Here is a 21409-nt window from a genome sequence, read left to right as displayed (position 1 = left end):
ATAGTCTTTTCACAGGCAGATTATGCACTTATGTCCTTTCATATATCTTTTTCGTATATTCGTATGACTTCGGCGATTACTTGAGTTTTCTCTGCGTTAAAGCGAGCATATTTGTTTTTTAATCTCACATTTAAGGCTGAGGACTAAGGTAGCCACCTCACTAAGAGATACATGGACGTCTCCAGAGCTTGGATGGGACACGCTTAAAATGAGAAAAGCCTTCAAGCTTTGTTTTGATGGTCAAATAACTTCACTGGGTGGGTAACTTTCGAAGTGGCGTGGCTACAAGTCTTCCAGCATTAAAAATCATTCTAGCATGTCACTTTGCTCAGACCTTTCTCATACTGTATTACTGGGCAATAACACATGACAACGCATATCTTGTACCTTATTAGCTGCCGTGCATTCAGCCAAACAACTTGCTAAACATGCATAATTGTTTCCACCTATTAAATATTTGGAAATTACTGTGTTCAAAACTGAATGTCTTGATTAAGGTCATTCATCATAATCATTTTATACAGTGACCTGTTTGTCTAGTTTTACTTCTAAAGGATTCCTGTAGTGAAAAGACTTCTATAGAGGATCTTCTATAGGAGGCACCCCCTGATACCAGGACTGAATGGGTGAAGAGATCAGCGGTGTGGGTGTGAATGCTGCTCTGTTCACTCTGATGTCATCTACATGTCTGGGTATGTGAGTGTGTCAACAGTGCATATGCATTTGTTTGTGGGACGTTTATCTGTAAATGCAAATAATGCACAAACTAAGTGAGAAGTTCAGAGTTCGTCCATATTTTAACTTTACCTGTGTCTATTTGTTGAACTAAAAATGAAACCAGTACCTCGCTAGTTCATAGTTGGCAAAGCAAAAGGCCCCCAAACATGTACCAAGTAGGGGACAAGGGAAGCAACTGTACAAAGAATGTCAGTTCACCAGGTTTCAGGAAGGACTACATCCTTCACCGTTACTGGTAACCAAGACTTTAAATGTGAAATAGGTTTGGTATAATAATAACTTTACCAGTACATTTTTTGCTCACAACAATACCTCTGGATTGGATGAGCCTTCGAACAAATACCTATAGTTTGCCGCGTTCATTGGTGGGAAAACAGTGAGGAGCCATGTCTTTGTTGTTATAGTAATTCACACACCTATATGATAAAATAAATATTCCATAATAAAATGGTTTGCCATGAAGATGACAACCATAAAGACAAAGCCCATAACTTTTCTTCAGTAAAGGGTCAGGTATCAGGTAATAATGGGGATACTATAGCTCAACAAGTCATTAAGAGCACTCGGGCCCATGGTTTATAGACCTACTGTAAGGTTTACACATCTATCACTGATCAAGACGAAAAAGAGATATTTTGACCCAGGCAACACAAAAACCCGGTTAAACCAGAGTTACTAAAATCATAAAATTTTGATTTTATGATTGGACTCATATTTATAGGACCCTGGCCAGTAGTTGCTGGGATATTTTCACAGTACTACATGGACGTTATGTACACAATCTGCAATGGTATGTATGCATAGTATGTAGAGTGTGTATATGTATATCATGTATGTCTGCTGTACTAGCCTGATCAGGAGATGCAAAGCAGTGAATGACACTGGCTGGTAGAAGCTGTCCTCTTGGTGAGTTGGTGATAGGACACATATACACCCCTATGTGTTTTTCCCCTGCAACTTACCCTTGTGTGGCGTAACTAGCAGGTCCAGTGTCTTCTGTGACAAGTTTGGCCAAATGGCCATCATCTCCTTTCTCAGCTCTGCATCCATCTGGTGTTTATCTGCACCGCCTGGGTTGTTCCATGACCCAGGGCGCCCACATACACATGACATTTATACACGTAGACAGCATGCATCCATACATACATACATTCACAGGCACACCACACACATAAACACAGGGCAAAGAAAGTACAGACCAGAGGAGATGCACAACGGTACAAAATCCGAAAAGAAATTTTGGTATCCATTCACACATGTTCACATTCACCCAACAAAAAAGCAATTTGTTAGTGTCAGAATGAGTAAACTTTTGTTCTATTAGCTACAATAATCTAAAGCACTTCAAAAAAAAAAAGAAAAAAAAAAAGGACAGGTGATCAATCATACCCCTAATTTCCCAGGAATACAGAGGATAACTAGACAGGAATGTCACAGAGATGAACAGATTAAAGGGATGATAGTACTTTAGGGTCATACCCTTGGCAATCTTTATATCCAGTGCTGTCCTGATCAGAGCCATGAGAGTGGAGTTAAAATGCACAGTGTTGTCATCAGCAACCGGCAGATCCATGCGCAACAGCCTCTGTGGAGAGCCAGTCAGGATGAGAGGATGAGAAAGGGACATGTCCTTGCTAAAGAATGGTGTGCCTAAACCTCCAGGAAGGGGAGAGGGTGAGGGGTTGGGGGCTTGGTTGAGAGAGCTCCATAGACAACAGCCAATTAGAAATGGACTGGATACGTCCACGTTTAATATTCCCTTAGAGAGGCACGAGGATGACGAAGTTTCACTATTTTTAATTCAGATACAGATCTGATAAGTGTAGCTGATCAGTTTAAGTCAGCGATTTTCAACTCTAGGCACTTGAGTTTTAAAGTCCAGTGGCAAATGACTTCTATCTTAAGTGATTGTATGTCAGTCCACCGCATAATATTTACTAAAATATATACTATTACTAAATTATTTAAACAGTGCATGCATTTGCAAGTGCAATAGCATTGCTTGTGTTCAGAAAGGCGAGTCCCTGCGTCTCCTGTTTTTCCAGTGATACTCTACAAGACAGCACAGCTATCTAATGGGAGCTATCTGCTGATAAGCAACTGTGAGAGCCGAGAACCACAAGGAAGAACAATCGGAGCCAAAAATGGCCTCCGACCCAACCTGTGCCCATGTTCCCTAAATGTGTGAATGCACTGGCGCATATACACATCTCTGTTGTTGCACACATGAATATGTATATATATATATATATATATATATATATATATATATACATATATATATATATATATACACATACACCAACTACCACCCACCAACCCCCTTCAACCCCAACATACATCTCCACCCACTTACAAACAATTATTTCCACAGACTCCAATTAAGGGTGCTTAATTGGAGTCCTTTGGAGACAAAATAGGTTGACTAGAAAACAATAACAGTATCACTGGTGAAATTCAGCTTTTTTCAGGAGACTGCTGTTGTTTAAATGAGGCATCTGCTATAGAGCTCCCCCTACCTGTAAGGAGGTTCCCTGTCTTCACATGTCTATACCAGGTAAAACCAATGGAGAAACCTGTGGATAGAACGAAACAAGCTGAGCCAGCTGGGGCTGCTTGCCGTTCCTATCCTGACCAGATGGCATCAATTGGATTTACCTACGAACATGAGCGTTGGGCACTCACAATGGCAAGCACGGTAGTACAATGACGGTGGGTGTGTACATGCTTGTGTGTTCCTGAGTGTCGGGCATGCCCAAAGCCAAGTGTGCAGAAGGCAGAGGGCATCAGCCAACATCCACAGCCCTCGGCAGGCAGGTTGCATGTCGCTCATAGCCATGCGACAGAGTGTGAGGACTGCATGCAACACCACACGATACCCCCTAGAAAAATCCCAAAAACCTGGTCACAGAGCATGCAGCATGCGTTTACTTCACTCCTGTATCTAAGCCCCAACTCTTCCCACCTATCCATTCCACTACTCCCCGATTTTCCTCAAAACCCAACTTTCACAATACAAGCAGCCGTGCATCCGCGCAAAGAGAGTATCCTCAATCCAACTGGATTGATCCTACTGACTGAGTTTCATTTCTTAGGTTTTTTTCTCTCTACGTTTTTAAACCAAAGTCCAATTGGACAGCGATGCCAGTATTTCATATCAAGTCAAGATCTCTCTCAATGCCAAACGGGTGCAGTATCTTAAGGGGGTGTTAGAGTTAGAGAGGATTAGAGTTGTGGCATTCCCTGAAAGAAGAAAAAAAAATCATAGAGAAGATCAAAAAGAGATTGTGATGATTGTTGAATTGTTAAGGATTGTTTTTTTTGTTTTGGACCAACCAGACTTTTTAGTAGTAGGGCTATAGGGTGAGGGGAGGGGGGGGTCTATCAAAGGGGACACATTGTGGGGACAGTAGTTAGTTGAGCTAAATCTAGGCAAATCTAAGCTTGGTCATGAGATGTAGTTACAGATAAAAAGGGAAGAGTGAGAATGAAGAGGGAGAAGAAGGTAGTGAAAACATTGAAAGAGCAAAGGAAGAATTAAAAAAAAACATGGGTCAATTGGTATTGACAGAAGGAGGGACTCAGTGTGTGCATATGTAGATCAGAAGGAAAGAGAAGAGAAAGGCTGAAACTTACAGAACAAGACAAGAGATAAAGACGAAGACTAAAAACAACACTGACATAAGTTAAGTCGAAAAAACAAGGTGTCGTAGGAATAAAGTTATCCAAACTACTTTTTCCAGTAAGGAAAAGGCCTAGTGTCCAGTAAAGAGACTATCAAGAACTCGGCCAAGGACTTTAAGGGTTATCAATGTCAAAAAACTTTTAAGATGTCTAACCTTACCATCTCTGTTCTGACAAAACATGAAGACTTTCTGATCTCTTTAAATGGATTTCTCTATGAAATTGAATCAGTGAAGGAAGGCTTTGATGACTGAAGTATGTGATGGGGCCACTGCCAAGACATTCTGGAGAGAAAGCAGAACAAACTGAGAGGAGAGGAGAGTAAGGTAGTGACAGAGTGGGCTCATTATGGATGAAAGGATGCTAGGAAGGAATGAAGATGGTTTCAGATTGCTGACAGACAATTGGACGTAGAGGTAAAAGGACAGAAGAATGAGTGAAAAGGAGGCAAAAGTAAGTAAAAGTTTAGAAAAGACAGTGAGGAGGAGAGAGAGAAGGGAGGAAAATACGACAGGAGAGTAATGAATGAGGTATTAACACCCAGATTCAGTGAAATATCAGCACCGTGGAGAGTGTGCAAATACTGTAAAACCAAAGGAACTGGCAGCCTTGTACCGATGCCATCAAAGAAATATTAACATTAAATATGTCTCACTACGGGATTTGTATATAAACCAAAGGCCAACTCATTCTTTTTGTGCGCACCCAAAGGGAATGCGCAGCATAAATATCCTGAACACAGCCACAAGGATCCAAGTGGACTCAGTGTATACATCCTCTTGCCCTAAAAGCCCTAAATATATTTCACAGTGTTGTACCGGCTCAACTCCACTCAACACACTTTTAGTAAGTGGTACTTTGTCTTCCAATGTAAAGCATATAACTGCTTGTCACAGCGATGTCGCACGAAACTCCCGTGGTCTCCTAGTGTGCCGATCTGGATTCTTGTTACATGCATAGCAAAGAGACGCGTTTTGTGTTCGAGTGGTGACAAGGGACAGTCCTGGCAACTTCTGCCTAATGGAAAATCTAAAAAGTTGAGCGGAATTGAAACTGAATTGAGTCAAAAGAAAATTCCTATTATAAAGGCTATAAAGGTGCATTGATATCAGAGATCAGATGTTTTACAGCTGATGCACACACTTTACCACTGATGGCAAAACATTTGCCTTTCCATTGCTACTTCACAGATGCTCTTAGCAGCGCAAAAACAATTATTGGAACTATTTACATGTTCCTCAAGCACCAAATAATCTTTTTTAAAATGATTTTGATGAATCTGAATGCCAGTTAGAAAAAGTGTGACAGATGATAGATAGAGTGGGACTCTAATCAGATGGTGAAAAGGGTGGACAGCAAGACGAGACAGTAAATGCTGAATGATTGACCCAAATCCTTTCCCTGGTGAGCTGAGGCACAAAAATGGCAAAGATACTACTGATGTTTCCTTGGGTGTCCAAAGAGCATCTTGGAAAAAGACAAAAAAAGGTAAAAAAAAAAAGCGAGAGGGGCCAGAACTTTTCCTACTCATATGCAATATTTTTTGTACTGCAAGTACACACTGTATGCGTGTGTGGTATTGTGTGCATATGTATAGTGCCATCCACAGGAATAGGAGACTCAGAGGACTGAAGACAGACACCCTTGCCGATCCTTCTGTACCAGCATCGTAAGCAAACAGTTGCACTGCATGAATATAACCCTAGTTAAAGTCCTTTTTGTCTGCTGGCCTCTACGCTACAGATTTTCACATGAACGAATTATTTAAGATCCTTACTATAAATTTTTACATTTTAGATTCCATAATTCAGTGATTATCAGTAATGGCCAAAAGTTGTAACCATCAGTTGTGTAGTGCAGATGTGAGCATGATTTACAGGAAGTAATTTTCATTATATTCTGCCAGAAGAAATCATACCTGTAAACCACAATGAGAAAAATTTGGCCAGATGTTTGTTCTAAATCTTTATTTGAATTTTAACAGTTGAACAAAACAGGATGTAGAGATGGGGGTATGCTCAAAGTGTAGGTAAAAACTTCGTGCATGTTATTAAAAATTCAAACATCAATTCGAAAACTGTTAAAGATTCCTACTTTCCAAGATCCTTAATTTGCAATGGAAAATAAGGACATGCTCTGTCAGATCTTTGCACTATTGATATTTTCTGACTCGACTGCATGTGTACGTGTGTTGGTGTATTTGCATGCGTCCGTGCAGGTTGCAGAAGGTTTGGCAAAGCCTCCTCTATTCTCTTACTCCTGCGGTCTGGCAGGAGGAAATAAAAGAAAGAGAAGTGACTACCACTCCACTATCACTTCACGACAAAACCCCATCCCTCCATCCCCGCGGTCGGAGAGAGAGAAGAGAGGAAAGCGCTCACCACCACCACCACCACCACCACCACAACCACCACTGACAGACAATGAGGAGAACACCGCTGGTAGGAGGGAGGGAGGGTGGGTAGAGAAGGAGGTAGAAGGGAACGAGGATGTCTAAACAGATGAAAGGAGAGGCTTCCTCCCCAGCGATGGGGAGGTTTAAGGACGGAGAAGGGAACAAAAAGAGAGGACAAAAGAATAATAGGAGGAGGGGGACAAGGAGGTAGGGTGGTGGTTGAGGGGTGTAGAGGGGTAAGGTGGGGGGCGAGTCTACCTTATAGGCGACCCGGGCAGGACACCTCTTCCCGAGGCCTAGCGGCGGACACATGTGTCTTAGCATCTGATACATGTCTGTATAACTGATCCGGCCGCTGGGGTGGCCACAAACACACACAGACACACACACACACACACACACACACGTACGTCACATGCGCACATGCATTCAAACACCCGCACACCAACATACATGACAGACAGACAGAACAAACGAAGACGGACGACGTGAAAAGGAAAGAAAGAAAAAACATGGGGGGCAGGGAGAGGGGAGATAAAGGGAGGAGGACACAGACACACAGAGGTGTGTTTGTGGGAGGACAAACATGAGGAGAAAAAAAGAAACCGACAAAGGAAAGGAAAAGGGGGAGGGGGGAACAAATACACAAAGGTTATTGTTTTGATTGCTGTGGATATGTGGTTGCTGTGGTGAAAGAAAGAGAAAGAAAGAAAACGAAGGAGAACGAGGGCTTGTGTGACGTGGCTTCTAGTCTGGTTTATCATAAAATAGGGAAGAGGAGAGGAACAAAGGGAGGGAGAAAGGTTGGAGAAGAAGGGGAAGGGTTGGAGGAGGGGGAAGGAAGTGTTATTTAGTTTAGTTAGTCGTTGAGATACCGTTCTATGCGAGGTGAAAAGGGGATTTGGGATTTCTGTGGTCTTTGCCCTCTTTCGCCGCTCGGATAGAACTGGCAGCGGGGCTTCTAGCAGGCAAAGAAAAGCACCGCTGCAGAGATCTGAGTGAGTCACAATGATAAGTCAATGCAGTTCTTTACTGAGGCCGCACGTCCACCAGGAACCTGTGCTCACAGCTGCCCCTTCAGATGTTCAAGGGAGAACCCCCCCCCCCAATGATAGCAGGAAGGTAGGCTGACATCACATCACCCACATCACAAAAAGCGTTTTGTCACTTATGTCTTGTAGCATCTAGCCATGCAGAGATTTCTGCCCCGCTTCCAGTTGGAAGGGAGGGTGGAATTCCATAGTTTAGAACATTGTGGCATTTAGCAGAAATTCATCAATCAGTCACAACATTAATACAGACAAGTAAACAAATCGAAATCAGTTCAAAATGGTAAAAGTTTTCCTTTGACATACAGTGCAGTTTACTTTGTAACCATTTCTACTGGCCATTTTTCTAAAAGCAGGTTGGCTAGCAACGCTTTCCGTTTGACGGTGAAGTGTGTAATAAGTTTTCTTTTTCTGTCTGGCAGAAATTATTGTGATGACTGTGCCGTGATTGTCTCGTCGACGAGACTAAAACCTTAAAATTAGGCCAAATTCATAATTTTCAAGGATGCTGTATCTACCCTGAGAACAGCACCCGGTAGTTCCAATGATGTGGCTGATAGGGTAGAATAGGAAAATCTGGAAAATGCTGGACACGATCGACCGACGCCAGAATACACGGTGCGACGAAGCTTGGCATGTATGAGGCGGTGTAGCGTTACACTGAGCGCCCACGCTCACCCTCTCTGCAACATTGTCTTTAATGTTGCAGCTAATCAGTGTGTCTCACACATGAAGGGGATTATGTCCACGCACCAACACAGTACAGTAGGTGTTGGAATAGACCTAGTGGTCTAAAATCCCAGCATATATCGAACGTCTGCATGACTAGAGCAGTGGTATTTTTTTATGATTTGGGTGGTTTGACTAAGCCTTTTATTTTTCTTTCAGCTTAAGCCTGCAGCATCTTCCAGAGATCCAAATGTAGACGGCCCACAAACAAGTGCGGACACATTTACTCATTGAGAGGAACCTGATGGACACAGTACCTTTTATGTGCATAGTCGCTGCCCCAAACCACACACACATCCTGCCCCTTTCCTTGTTTTCCCCCATACACCAGAGCCACAAACTGAGCAGGTCTGGACACACTGTTACAGTGACTATAAACGGTTACCACCAGGCCCGTTATAGTTCGGTCCCCACTCAAGATGTGGCAACACAAGCATGTGGGATACACAATCTCTCTGCCTACATAACTAATGCACACACAAGAAGTAATGTCTGTTCTGGCTCCTTGAATCTTTAAAGCCACTATTTGTGCGTATTAAACCGGGGTAATTTCATTTTTCTATAGCTATCACACTATTACTTCATCATCAGATGACAAATCTGCACAGTGGCTTTAAAACTTAAGGTCAAATTTCACTTAGTACAGTGGTTCACAAACATGTGCCATGGAAGAGCAAGAATCTGCAGATTTTATTTTTTAAACCAAGCTCAGCCACAGCTGGTTTCTGCAGACCAACTTCAAAAACACCATAATTAAGTTTTTTGTATTTTTTGCTGTCAATTTTAAACAATGCCACCGTTCGATCGGGCAATACAATCCTGTGGACACTCACACTTCTGGACCCTCACAAGAAAATGTCATCAAAATGTCATACATTTTGAGTCTGCACGCCCACAAAATACACAGTTACCTGCCCAGCTACTCTCACGTTACATCTGTGATCTCTTCTCATGCAGAGAATCAGAGTGGTCTCTCTCATTGATGGCACCGACACCGATTCGCCACGTGGAATAGGGTAAAAAGCCACCGATGGGGGGTCTGACTAGTGAGTATCAGCTTGGTGTCTCGTGGCTTTTTAAGAGACAGGAGCTGAAAAAACTGTTTCATACAGACAGGAAGAAGAAGTACTGCATAAAAGTCCACTAGAGAAAGAAATACATTCCTTTTTGGAATTGTAAATTGTCCCAAACTATTTCAATAGTACGCCAGAATAAAAAAATACAAACCCCAAATTATGCATAATATGGCTTCTCTAACGAAAACCTGCAGATTTCTGTCACCTCGATAACACATGCAGTGGAAAACCCGTACTTTGCTAACAGCTATGAAGGTTAGCATGGGGGCACTCTTCAGACCAAACCCTCTCAGTGTGTGTCTCGGCACTGAAATAACCCCACCTCCCTCACCCAAACCCCGGGTCAAACAAGAACAATGCACATTGCTCAACCATTTTCTGCCCAGGCAAAATTAGACAGCAAGCAGAAATAAAAGACAATGGCTGACTTCGAGTCTAAACTCTGGTGTTTACATAGTACTGAAGTAAGAGTGAACACATCAGTGTAATTTCCCCAGCGTTCAGTCAGAAGACAATAGCAAGTGCAGTGCACCACCTCATGCTTCACACACCGCTACAGGTGTGTGTGGGTGTGTGTGGGAGTGTGTACAAGAGTGGGTGTGTGTGCATTTCTGCATTGTCTCAAACATTCTCATTGTCATGTCAGAATGCATATACAACAAACCCCCCCCCCCCAAAATGATTCAATGGTGAAATGACATTAAAACAAGTGAATAATGCAAACCCGAACAGAAACATCAAACCAAAAGAAATAAAAAGTTTAAGTAGGAAAGAATTGGTTTTAAAATGTGATAAAAAGCAACATTCATTCCAGTTTCTTAAAGGCGAGCAGGTTGCGTTTAAGTTTGTGCTTTAGGGGTTTGGTCCAAACCTTGCAGGCCACCCTATGTGGGCATTTCTTGCCAAGGCCCAGGGGAGGGGAGATTACTCGCAATAAACTGTACATATCCTTATAATGTATGCGCCCGCTGCAAGAAAAATACAAGGAGGGGAGGTTAGGTGAGGGAACACACAGATCACACAGAGAGACAAAGTAAAGAGAGGGTAGAATAAAAAGAAGAGGAGATAAGATGATAAAAAAAAAGCAAAAGAAAAGGTAGAACAGGAGAGAGCATTTATTTACACTAAGTAAAAGAAGTGTTTGAATCCTTCCTCTCACTTGTACTCTCACTCACACTTAGTACAAAGGGAGGAGGGAGGAGGAGGAGGAGGAGAAGGTTCCATTCATCTCTGACTATTCACAACTTATGTGATAAAGAAAGGAAGTTCAAAGAGACAGAGAGACAGACAGGAAGAAAGCTGGATAACTCTTTCCTCAGACAGATCATCCTTAACTGCTCAACTTTTAACTCCTATTATCACATGATGTGGATCCTTCTCATCAACACTTTGTGGATGAAAAGTGTCTTTGCCCCATTTTGGGATGGGAAAGAACGTCAAAGGTTAGAAGTTACTTCAGCATACTGTAAGTACATTTGTTTGGCAACTCAGCTTTACGACACATCAGCAGCGTGTGTGCATTCAATTTTCGATATTTCTCATTATATCTATGTATGAGAGAGGACATGTATTCCATATATCATGTGCGCCTCTTGGCGTTTTTGTCTTTGCCACTCACCATGCGGCAGGGTCGTACTCAGCCCATATCCTTACATACTCGTCCAGGTGATGCGGCCCCAGGATAGAAGAGTCCCTGGTCAGGTACTCAAAGTTGTCCATGATGACAGCCACAAACAGATTCAGCATCTGTCAGATTACAGTACACAAACAAATAGCCATTTTTTTCCACCCCAAAAAACTTTAATTTGGTCTTGAACAACAATTTGTTACCATAAAGTTGACATTAAAGTTGTCCTGATCCAATTGGGCAAATTCAGGCTCCGATAGCTTCCAAACAACTGAACAATGCTCTGTCTAGATGTACCTCTCCAGGACTGAATAATAAATCAGCCATGACATCATGACCACTCGCCTATTGAGTGCTTCCTGCTTTTACCATGAAAACTCCCCTGACCCATCAACGCATGTACTTCCCTAGACCTCTGAAGGTATGCTATAGTGTCTGGCACCATCCTTGAAGCCCTGTGAGTTGTGAGGTGGGTGGGGCCTTCATGGATCATAATCATTTTTCCAGCACATCCCACAGATACTCAACTCAGCATCTGTGAGCCGTGCTGGAAGATTTGGACGTCAAATCAACACCCCGAACTGGTTGTGTTCCCTAAACCCTTCTGACCGATCTGTGGCTGTGCAGCCCGGTACACAACAAACTCTGCGTGTTCTGACACCTTTCTATCAGAGCCAGCATCAGCGTTTTCTACTGTAAGACTACAGTGGCCACCCATTGCTTCCCACATGCATCAGTGGGCACTGGCCATCCATGACCCTGTCACTGGTTCACTCGTTTTCCTTCCTTAGACCACTTTTAGTAGTTCCTGACCACTGCAGACCAAGAAAATCCCATAATAGCTTCAGTTTTGGAATTTTGGACTTTGGCCGAGTCCTCTAGGTTTCACCATATGGCCCTTGTCCGAGTCCCATGTTTTCTGCTTCCATCTGAATGTTAAGTGGTGCACAAAGACAAATAACATGTCCACTCACAATAAGAAGAGTAGAAAATAGGCTTTTGGATATACACTACTCACAAAAAGTTATTGAGATTCGACTTTCGGGTGAATTTTCAGGATGCACCTGAATTGCACTATAACCATTGACCTTAATTTGACCTTCTCTAAACTTTTGAATGCACATGTCCAGTACTTATTCCATAACATGCTGTTCTCTAAAATAATATTAGCTTTATTTATAAAATGCTTATCAAACAAAGTAAAAAGTGAAAAAATATAATCAGGGTAAAAAAATCAAATCAAAGAAAAGTACAAGGTTAGAATACACAGAAATACAGAATATATACTGTTTATACTAAAACAAGAGTGTCACGTACTAGGAAAGGCAATTAGATGAAATTGACCTATTCAGGTAGGTCATTCCAGAGTTTTGGATCCATGATGAAAAATGCTCTATCCCCCTTGGTTTCCGACCGAGAAGTTGGAACATGATGAACTGTTTACATTTTCCATAAATTTCATCTGAAAGTCAAATATCCTTAACCTTTTGTGAGTAGTGTAATTGTGGGCATCAGGAAGCCACTGTTAATATGCAGGAGATTCCCAGGAGAGACAGACAGCTGCAAAAATCACTGCCAAAGACCATGCAAGGTTATTCTGTGATGATCTGCACAAAAGTGAGGGTAAACTGTTCTGTCTGCATACAGCCTCGTTGCTGTGCACTAAAAGTGATCGATTGCATCGCATTTCCGCCACAAAACATGCCTGGTTATACACTAAAATGCGGCGGTAAGGCGCAAGACAAATCACGGTGACAGAGGCTATTGCATCCAGATGTATTGTGCTTAAGTAGTCAAGGTAAATTAGATGGGCAATAAGCATAATTAATGTTAATGTTGGTGTGGTGTACAACACAGCGATGGAGGAATCCTTGCTTGTTTGCACGACAAACACAGAACAGTGAGGTGTATTCTCCCTGGAAAAACCAGGCTTCTTATAGAAATTACAAAAGAAAAACCTAAAACGTTGCCAAGCACCTGAATCTTTTACGAAAGTTGCAGTGGCATCAGGCCTTTAAGGCTGCAACAAAAAGCCAGCTAAATCCTGCAAGGTACTGAAGAACATTTCGTTTTCTAGCTGAGATTAAAACTACTGTAAATAAAATGCTCACTTTTAATTAAGTTAATTGGGTAAAGAAGCATTCTGCAGATTTTCTCACCAGGAAAGAGCAGAGGAAAATGAAGGACACAAAGTAGGTGTACGCAAAGGTGCTGCCGCACTCCTTTTCTGTGTTCCCTGAGGCCGGGTCGCATGGCTTGCCACCCAGGCAAGCCAGCATGATCTCGTGCCACGCCTCTCCAGTGGCACTCCTGCAAGGAGGGAAACACAACACAGCAAAACATGAATCGCAGAGCATCTGAGAAAGATGGCAATAATGGCCAACAACAACCAACATGACACTTGCATATTATGATGGAGGAGCAAAGCTTTGGAAACATGAGCAGGAATCAGAAACATGATGCATTTAGGAGAGTGATGGAGTCAACACATGCGCATGACTGCACTCGTGGACCACTGAATATTTTAGCCCATAACGTATTTAAGAGGTGGACGTGGGGTTTCATCAAGAGTAAATTATGTAGCAAGAGATTAAACATGGGAGGAAAAATGAAGCTGGAGGATTCACCTGAACAGCAGCATTAGGGCCATGATGAAGGTTCTGAAGTTATTGTGGTCGTCGATGGCGCTCTCTTCGTCTACATTCAGTGCCAAGTTTCCAAATAACTACACACACAAACATTTGAAAAGCAAAGCAAGTCAACGCACAACAGGAGCTGTAGTGTTGATTTTTTTTTTTTTATTGATGTGCATTTTTTTACCATCATGTTTCCTTGAAAAGAACCATTTTGTGCTACTTGTGCCGGACACAAAATATGTGCGTCTACGTATTTAGTTAATTTTAATACGTTCATGTTTTGTACTTTACTCGGTTTGGATATAACGGTTCGGTGTTTTCCCAGGTTTAAATTTTACATACAACCAATTGTTAAACAAAAGGAAATTACTACGCTGCCTTAGGTGTTGGCGGACACAGACGCCATTTTGTGAGGTATTGGGTCTGTTTACATGTGCCTGCTACACTGATTAGAAAGGGCTATATGCATATCTGCTGTTTGGCTGAAAAGCTGTTTAAATCATTCATATTTTATGGAGATGGAAAGAGATAAAAAGGAAGACAAGGGACCTCACTTGGAGAATTTAACTCTCAATAGCAAGTAAAAATATTTGGAAAAACTAAGGACTATAAATACACACAGTTTTCCAGTGGCTCCATGCAAGATCTGCTAATTTGAGTCCCACTCACAAAGATTAGGCGACACTCCTTTACTGACCTACTATGGCAGCAGCCCTGCTCCATGGTAGTAATCATTACAGAGAGTCATATCACAGGTCGGGGAACTTCACGAGACGGCGCTTGCGTCCCCCAATACTTGGTGTGACTTCAGCTTCACATTCTTTATACGTCGCTAATTTACTCTTGCATTCACATGGTTTTATGGAAAGTTAATTTAAATTTGATATGCAAACTGGCCTCTTGCTGTCTTTTCCTCTGCATTTTTACCTATTTTAAGTAATTTTTTAATACAATACATCGGTTGGAAAGGAGCATTTTTGGATTGTAGTATTTGTACTTTCCCTTAAGTAAAACAGTCAATACTTCTTCCAACCCTGTTTTGTAGATGTATAGTACATAACTAGACAAAATGTGATAACTGTACTACATGTTTCATTAGTAATACGTACCTATATACCAATTCATAGAAAGAAGAATAGGCCACACTTACCTGCATACCGATGATGGCGTAGATGAAGAAGAGCATGGCAATGAGCAGACAAACATATGGCAAGGCCTTGCAGGGTAGATCAAGAGACAAAATATTTGTCAAAGCCATGAAGTGTGTTGTAGTTGTAAATACATTAAGTGTGTAACTGTTAACTAAATACCTTGAAGGACTGAACAAACGTCCACAGCAGGATGCGGATGGTCTCTCCCTGTCTCAGCAGCTTGATGAGCCGAGCTGCCCTGAATAGCCTCAGGAAGCTCAGGCTGATGAAATTATTCTACAGCAGAGAGGGAGAACACAGTCTGTCAGTTTTAACAAACACATGACACTTGCACAACCTCCCTCTATCAAACACAAAAACCAAAAAAAAAACCAAAACAAAAAACACAACAGTGGAAGGGAGAGGGGACAAAAACGGGGAGGGACAGAGGGCAGAACAGCAAAACTTAAACTGCAAATATAAGGGCAGTAAGTGGATAGAGTATAAATAGGAGAAAAGCACAGAAAAGACCAGCAGACAAAGTAAACGGAGAAATAAGGGAAAATGTGAGGAAATAAGAAAAATAATAATTCAAAAAATCTAAAGGTCATCATCCAATCTTGTAAAGTAGAACATTTTTTTTTTAGAGAAAACCAAATGCACTGATCTCTGGGGGGCAAGCAGGCCACAAAAATGGAGGTTGATACACTGTGCCTGTCAACCACACACACACACACACACACACACACACACACACACACACACACATAGTTACGTGCACCAACGCACACACACACACACACACACACACACACACACACACACACTTTTGGCAAAAGGAGAATGGCTTGGTGTTGTCAGTGACTCTTAGTATTTATCATTTTAATTTTTCTGGAAATGGGGTTTCTATAAATATAAATCATATTTTTGATGATCGCTGCAGGTTAGAGAGCATTACACTTATCAGTACTACTGTAGGCACAGATTTATGCATATGTCTGTGTCGTATCCATTGTAATATTTTTGTCTTAGCGAGAAACGTTTTATCCCAAAAAGCCAAACTCCCTGGTAAGGAGCTAATCATCTGTGGTTGACAGGCAGAGCAGAAAAGGGGGAGCACGAAGAGAAGGAAGAGGGAGAGGACATAAGTGGACAAGTGAACAGCCTTAGTGCAGAATGTCATGGCTTGGCAGCATCCAGTAGCTTTGGAGGACAGACAGAGGCTACATGCAGACCAGTCGGAGCCAGAAGGGGCTGAGCACATCATAAACCCTAATTCACTCATTTAGTTACACTAACAGTGTTAAATCAGGTAAATACTCTGTGTATGTAACTCACTTGACTATGCTCTTTATTATCACCTCCATGGAAAAGTTTGAAAGAGTTTTGGAAGGAATTAAACACCACGACCATTCTTTCAAACAAACTGCACTGCACTGGCATGTGCAGAACTTCAGTGTTTTCTAAAGTTGAATAAAGAATTTAACATGCTTGAACATGTATGTGCTTTCCTATGTAATAGAATATAAAATGTTTTTCCAATAAAACCCTCTAAGCTTCACGTCATTCAAAAGCGCATGCACTGAAGACGAGGGTCAGGACTGTTCATGAGGGAGCTGGTGACTGGGGATAAGAAATGGGTTGGGGGTGGGAACACATGACCAATGAGGATGCAGCAGGAAGCTTTGAGAGATAAATTACAAACCAACCAGATTCTACATGTGCGAGGATGTAGAAAGATGAAAGTGGAGGGAGTTTAGAATAGTATTTTGGAAAATCGCAGCACATTGTCAGTGTTTTGTTTTTTTTTGTTTTGTTTTGTTTGATTGTTTTTCGGGGTTGGGGGGGGTTGGTCGTGTTTTTTTGTTGGACGGGGGCATGGGGCGCACACCATCATCATCATCATCACAGCACCACCACCACATGTCATGGTGCAGCACGGATGGAGAACACGATGAAGGATTTCATAGTGCATTTTGATTGGATGGATTTTATCAGAGGAGGAGGGAGTGGGAGAGGCGTAGGGCGCCAACAAAGTAGAGAGGATTAAAGAAAGCATGTAAAGAGATAGAAGAGGAAGACTGAATCATTATAGGTGTTGTTATACAGGCAGTGAGACACAACTTCAAGCAAGACAACAGTGAGATTCCTGATGCACTTAGTTCAGCCCCTCTTTGAGGCCAGATTTGTGCATTTTATGTTAACACATTAGCTTAGAAGTATTTAGGCCTGATTTCATGACTTATGGCAAAGACCAGTGGCTTTCCCTAACCTTAACAACTTGACCTTATTGCCTAAACCAAATCATAGCAACAAGCTAGATTCTCTTTAGGTAGTCTGAAATCATTGCCGGTCTTTGTCTGCAAAGTAATTGTGCAACCCGGCAACCTGTCAACATCAACATGGTTGAGAGACATGTGATAACGCCCCCAAACCAAATCCAGCTTTTATTAACCTGTGCAAAGTGCTGAAAACAGCATTAACGCCAATTTATGTCAGACTGCTCGTATGTAGACAGATCAGCCACTGAATTTATCACCTCCAACATGGCTAGAGGGAGCCCTTAATCATCCGAAAACACACTTGTTGAGAAGGTAATTAACACAGCTAATATAGTCAGTGTGAATGAGAGAAGGATGTCAGTGCAAGTCAGAGGAACTTGCTAAATTCATAAGTGAAACCTAGATGCACACACAATTACTTAATATATAACATCTGGACAACAGAGAGGGACTGAATTCCACTATTGCTAAGTCTTCTATCTATAATCACATTAGGATCACTGAATAAAGCACCAGCATACTCACAACACAACAGAATATTCACAGTTAAGAGTGAAATACTGTAAAAATATCACATTTACATGGTGTAATTTTAATTTGGACTTGCAAAAGTCCGGTGGACTTATTTGGCACTTACAGGGGTGAACGGATGCTAAACTGCACGGCACAATTACGTTATATAGGTGGGTTTCAAATCCAAAACACATTTGAATAATCTGAGGTGAAAGTATCCACAAAAGGAAACAAATAGCTGATAAGTCATATCCCACATTGGTTTTCTAAAAGAATTTTTAAAAACAAACCCTCCATGGAATAATGCACACACAGCATTTAGCCCCCACAGATTTTAGTAGTAGTTACGTTTAGCTTTTGTTAATATCCTTCACATCAGTAATAGAGTATTTGTACCACTTACAGCCTTGACACATATCTAAAAACAAGGCGACAAAATCAAATGAATAATTATAGTTTGAAATTTTGGAAAATATGAGCCAGTTCATTTCTGAGCCATCTTATTCCTGATTTTTGATTTTTTTTTTTTTTTTTGAGTCCACCAAGTTGGTTTCACATGACAAATCAAATAAGTGTTCAGCAACCAACAACTGCCACTTGGTTCAAACACTCGCAAGCACTTACCCCTAGTTCTGTCACTAAGATGTCAGTGATGCTTCCAAGGACGGAGACAAAATCAAAAATGTTCCAGGCATCTCTGAAGTAATTCTGTTGGGAAAAATAGACAATTGCAAGACATCAGCCCAATGAGATGACGGCGAACCGTTAAAAGGTAGCCACACCTTCCACAACTGAAGCCGAGGTGTGATAAGGGGCACATCCCCGGCCAATGGTGGTGTTGTTACCGTGGAGACCGGCTGAAAGAAGGCCGATAGCGTGACTGCTGTGCAAAACTGTACACTGTGGGTTTTTCAGGGAAGAGCATGCTCTAGATCTGTCTTCCAAAGTAAACTGCCTTATAAATGAAAAATGGGATGAAACACTGAAACATACTGTATAGGTTGGGTTAACCTAGATAACAACTGTATCTGTGTGTGTGCATGTTACATGTTTTTGGTTCTTTTTTTTTTCAGTCTTACCGGAGGGCCAAAAGCAATAATCTTGAGAACTGATTCCATGAAGAAGAAAGTGGTAAACACGATGTTGAGGTACTTGAGAACGTCATCATAAGTAGCCGATGCACCGTTAAACTACAGACACACAGACATCAAAGGAACAAAAGACATGAAAATAGAAGGAGTGAATAGAAAGCCGTCAAATGTTGTGTCTTTTAATCTATATTGACAGTATACAGATGCAACTCAGTATAAGAACAGAAACGTTTCTTGTCATACAGCATCAAAATGTTTACTCCATTGTATTGTGATCAAAAAGTGGTTACTATATATTGAGGGATCCCTAGTTAGACACGGAGCAACATTAGCACACTGTAAATTCTAATTTTGGAAATGTAAACTAATAGTTAATATAATAAGTTGTGTATTTCCCAGCTTAGAATCAATGGTTTATTTCTTAGTTTGTAGAGGTAACTGAGGACTGAGAATATTACTATTAGTGTTATTATTATTATATTACTCTATTCTAACAACCTTCTTAACTAATAAATCGAAACCAGCCAAATTAAGACTAAACTAAATAATGTCTACTTAAGCCCTTTTGCTGCAAACACTTATCTGCTGATGCTGAACCAAGGCTGAATGCCATGAAACAAAAAGAGGTGAAAGATGCTAATTAACTAAATAACAGAGCTAAGGGAAACTGCAGAGTAATGCAATAATGTGTTTTAAGTGTAGCTTTAATATGTCCAGTGCTTAGATAACAATTTAGGTGTCACATTTTAAAGCTGGATGGTTTGGTGTTTGCAGAATTCTTATGATCGCATTTAATCTGGGACGTCTCATTGCACATAAACATACGACTCGACACCACACACTCAAGAGTCGGACATGTACCTTCATCATGAGGACGACAGTGTTGAGCGCGATCAGAGCCATGATGCTGTACTCAAACGGAGGTGACACCACAAACTGCCACATGCGATACTGGAAGCTCAATTTATTCTTCGGCATGTGGCGAGTCAGAGGTTTGGCGTTGATGGCGAAATCTATACAAGCTCTCTGTAGGATGAGAGATGCAGTTACTTTAACCTTAATTATGTAGGAAGCTTTAAGAATAAACACCAAAACGACCACAGAGCGGAAAATTCACAGACGCCTTTAAACCTGTCCTCACCTCATTTTTTTCTAAGCTGTAGTCCTCCATCATCTTATCCCCCTGTTCCTGGAAGGTGATGATGATGAGAGCCACAAAGATGTTTACGAAGAAGAAGGGGAAGACAACGAAGTACACCACGTAAAAGATGGACATTTCCATCCTGTATCCTGGGCTAGGGCCCTGATTCTCATAGGTGGAGTCCACAGAGTGCTTTAACACTCTACAAGAGGAGGGCGAGAAAGGATATAAATGAAATTAATATGTGTGATGGGTTTGTAGTTTGCGACATAGTTTTTTAGAAATTCCTAAATGAGGTTAAATATTTAGAGTACTGAGAATATAATCATTAGTCCCGCTTTGCATTTGGGGCTTTGAGGCTAATCTCTTTAAAACGACACTTGCATATACTGCAAAAATAATCGTGATCGGCACCATCCGATAATTCAGGAGACACAAATACACAGCGTGGCAAACAGTGAGCGTGTTATTGGAGAGCAGATTATGAGCAGAGTGTGGGTGAGCAGCTCACTCACTGTGGCCACCCCTCTCCAGTGGAGACAGTGAAGAGGGTGAGCAGGGCCCAAGCCACGTTGTCGTAGTGGAAATCGTACTTCCTCCACTCCCGCCTCTCAGCTTTTACCTCATCTCTATCATATACCAAGTATTCGCCCCTGAAGAAAAGAAACAGGGTTTTATAATTAACACAAGGTGAGTAGCAATCAGAAAAACCTAAGAGAAGATCGTGGGAAAAGCGTCGGGGCTGGCATACGGCAAACGGCACCTTTCTATGGTTTTTATGCTGGTTGTGATTAGTAGTTAAGAGCTTGGGGTCGGTTCTGTATTTTAGAGCTAATGTTTCACTTTAATTCCACTAGGTGGCAGTATCTACACAACTGATACCACTGGTATAGGGACTGATTTATGTTCTTTCTTACCAACAGAATTTTGTTTTTTTGTTTTTTTGCAAATAGAATAAAACAACTGCTAACTGACAAACACTCAAATCTTGGTTTTGCACGAAAAACAAAAACGGCATCACTTCAAAAAATGAAGTTTCAAAATGTCGTCTTATATTTAAGGGCAAACATTTAGCAGGAAAATGAGTTTATCTGCATTTATCTGTGCCACTATATTAAAATTCAGGGTGTAATGTCATTATGCATTTACAACATCTGTATAAACACAGGACTAACTACTCTAAGTTCACAGTGGACTAAACCAGCTCCTGTGTGCACCATGAAAGAGCCCTACAACAAGAACACTGAGGCAACTCTGTGGCATTTTGCCGCTGGCTTCGTCTGACAACGGTAACTAACGTCAGCTGTTTAATGGCTAT

The 21409-nt window shown here is 41.5% G+C and overlaps 1 protein-coding gene across 22 annotated transcripts in view; it reads right to left on the bottom strand.

The window, feature by feature from the left end:
- The window catches only part of cacna1ab (calcium channel, voltage-dependent, P/Q type, alpha 1A subunit, b), a 123936-nt gene that overhangs the window by 25790 nt on the left and 76737 nt on the right, over positions 1–21409 (bottom strand). For 19 of the 22 annotated variants that reach the window (XM_067496650.1, XM_067496642.1, XM_067496636.1 and 16 more), the window contains 13 exons: positions 20607–20744; positions 20092–20293; positions 19812–19976; positions 18939–19049; positions 18484–18567; positions 15245–15361; positions 15085–15150; positions 13926–14023; positions 13458–13608; positions 11290–11417; positions 10543–10639; positions 2218–2323; positions 1701–1808 (listed from right to left, as the gene is read on the bottom strand). In XM_067496650.1, coding sequence (XP_067352751.1) covers positions 1701–1808; positions 2218–2323; positions 10543–10639; positions 11290–11417; positions 13458–13608; positions 13926–14023; positions 15085–15150; positions 15245–15361; positions 18484–18567; positions 18939–19049; positions 19812–19976; positions 20092–20293; positions 20607–20744 — 1571 coding nt within the window. Of the gene's footprint in view, positions 1–1700; positions 1809–2217; positions 2324–7075; positions 7173–10542; positions 10640–11289; positions 11418–13457; positions 13609–13925; positions 14024–15084; positions 15151–15244; positions 15362–18483; positions 18568–18938; positions 19050–19811; positions 19977–20091; positions 20294–20606; positions 20745–21409 lie in introns of all 22 variants that reach the window. The other 3 variants (XM_067496632.1, XM_067496638.1, XM_067496654.1) reach the window with 1 other exon arrangement.

The sequence above is a fragment of the Channa argus genome, chromosome 3 (genome assembly GCF_033026475.1).
Source record: "Channa argus isolate prfri chromosome 3, Channa argus male v1.0, whole genome shotgun sequence".
NCBI classification, from domain to species: Eukaryota; Metazoa; Chordata; class Actinopteri; order Anabantiformes; family Channidae; genus Channa; species Channa argus.
The sequence above is the reverse complement of the archived record's forward strand: the minus strand, read 5'-3'. Positions and strand labels throughout refer to the sequence as shown.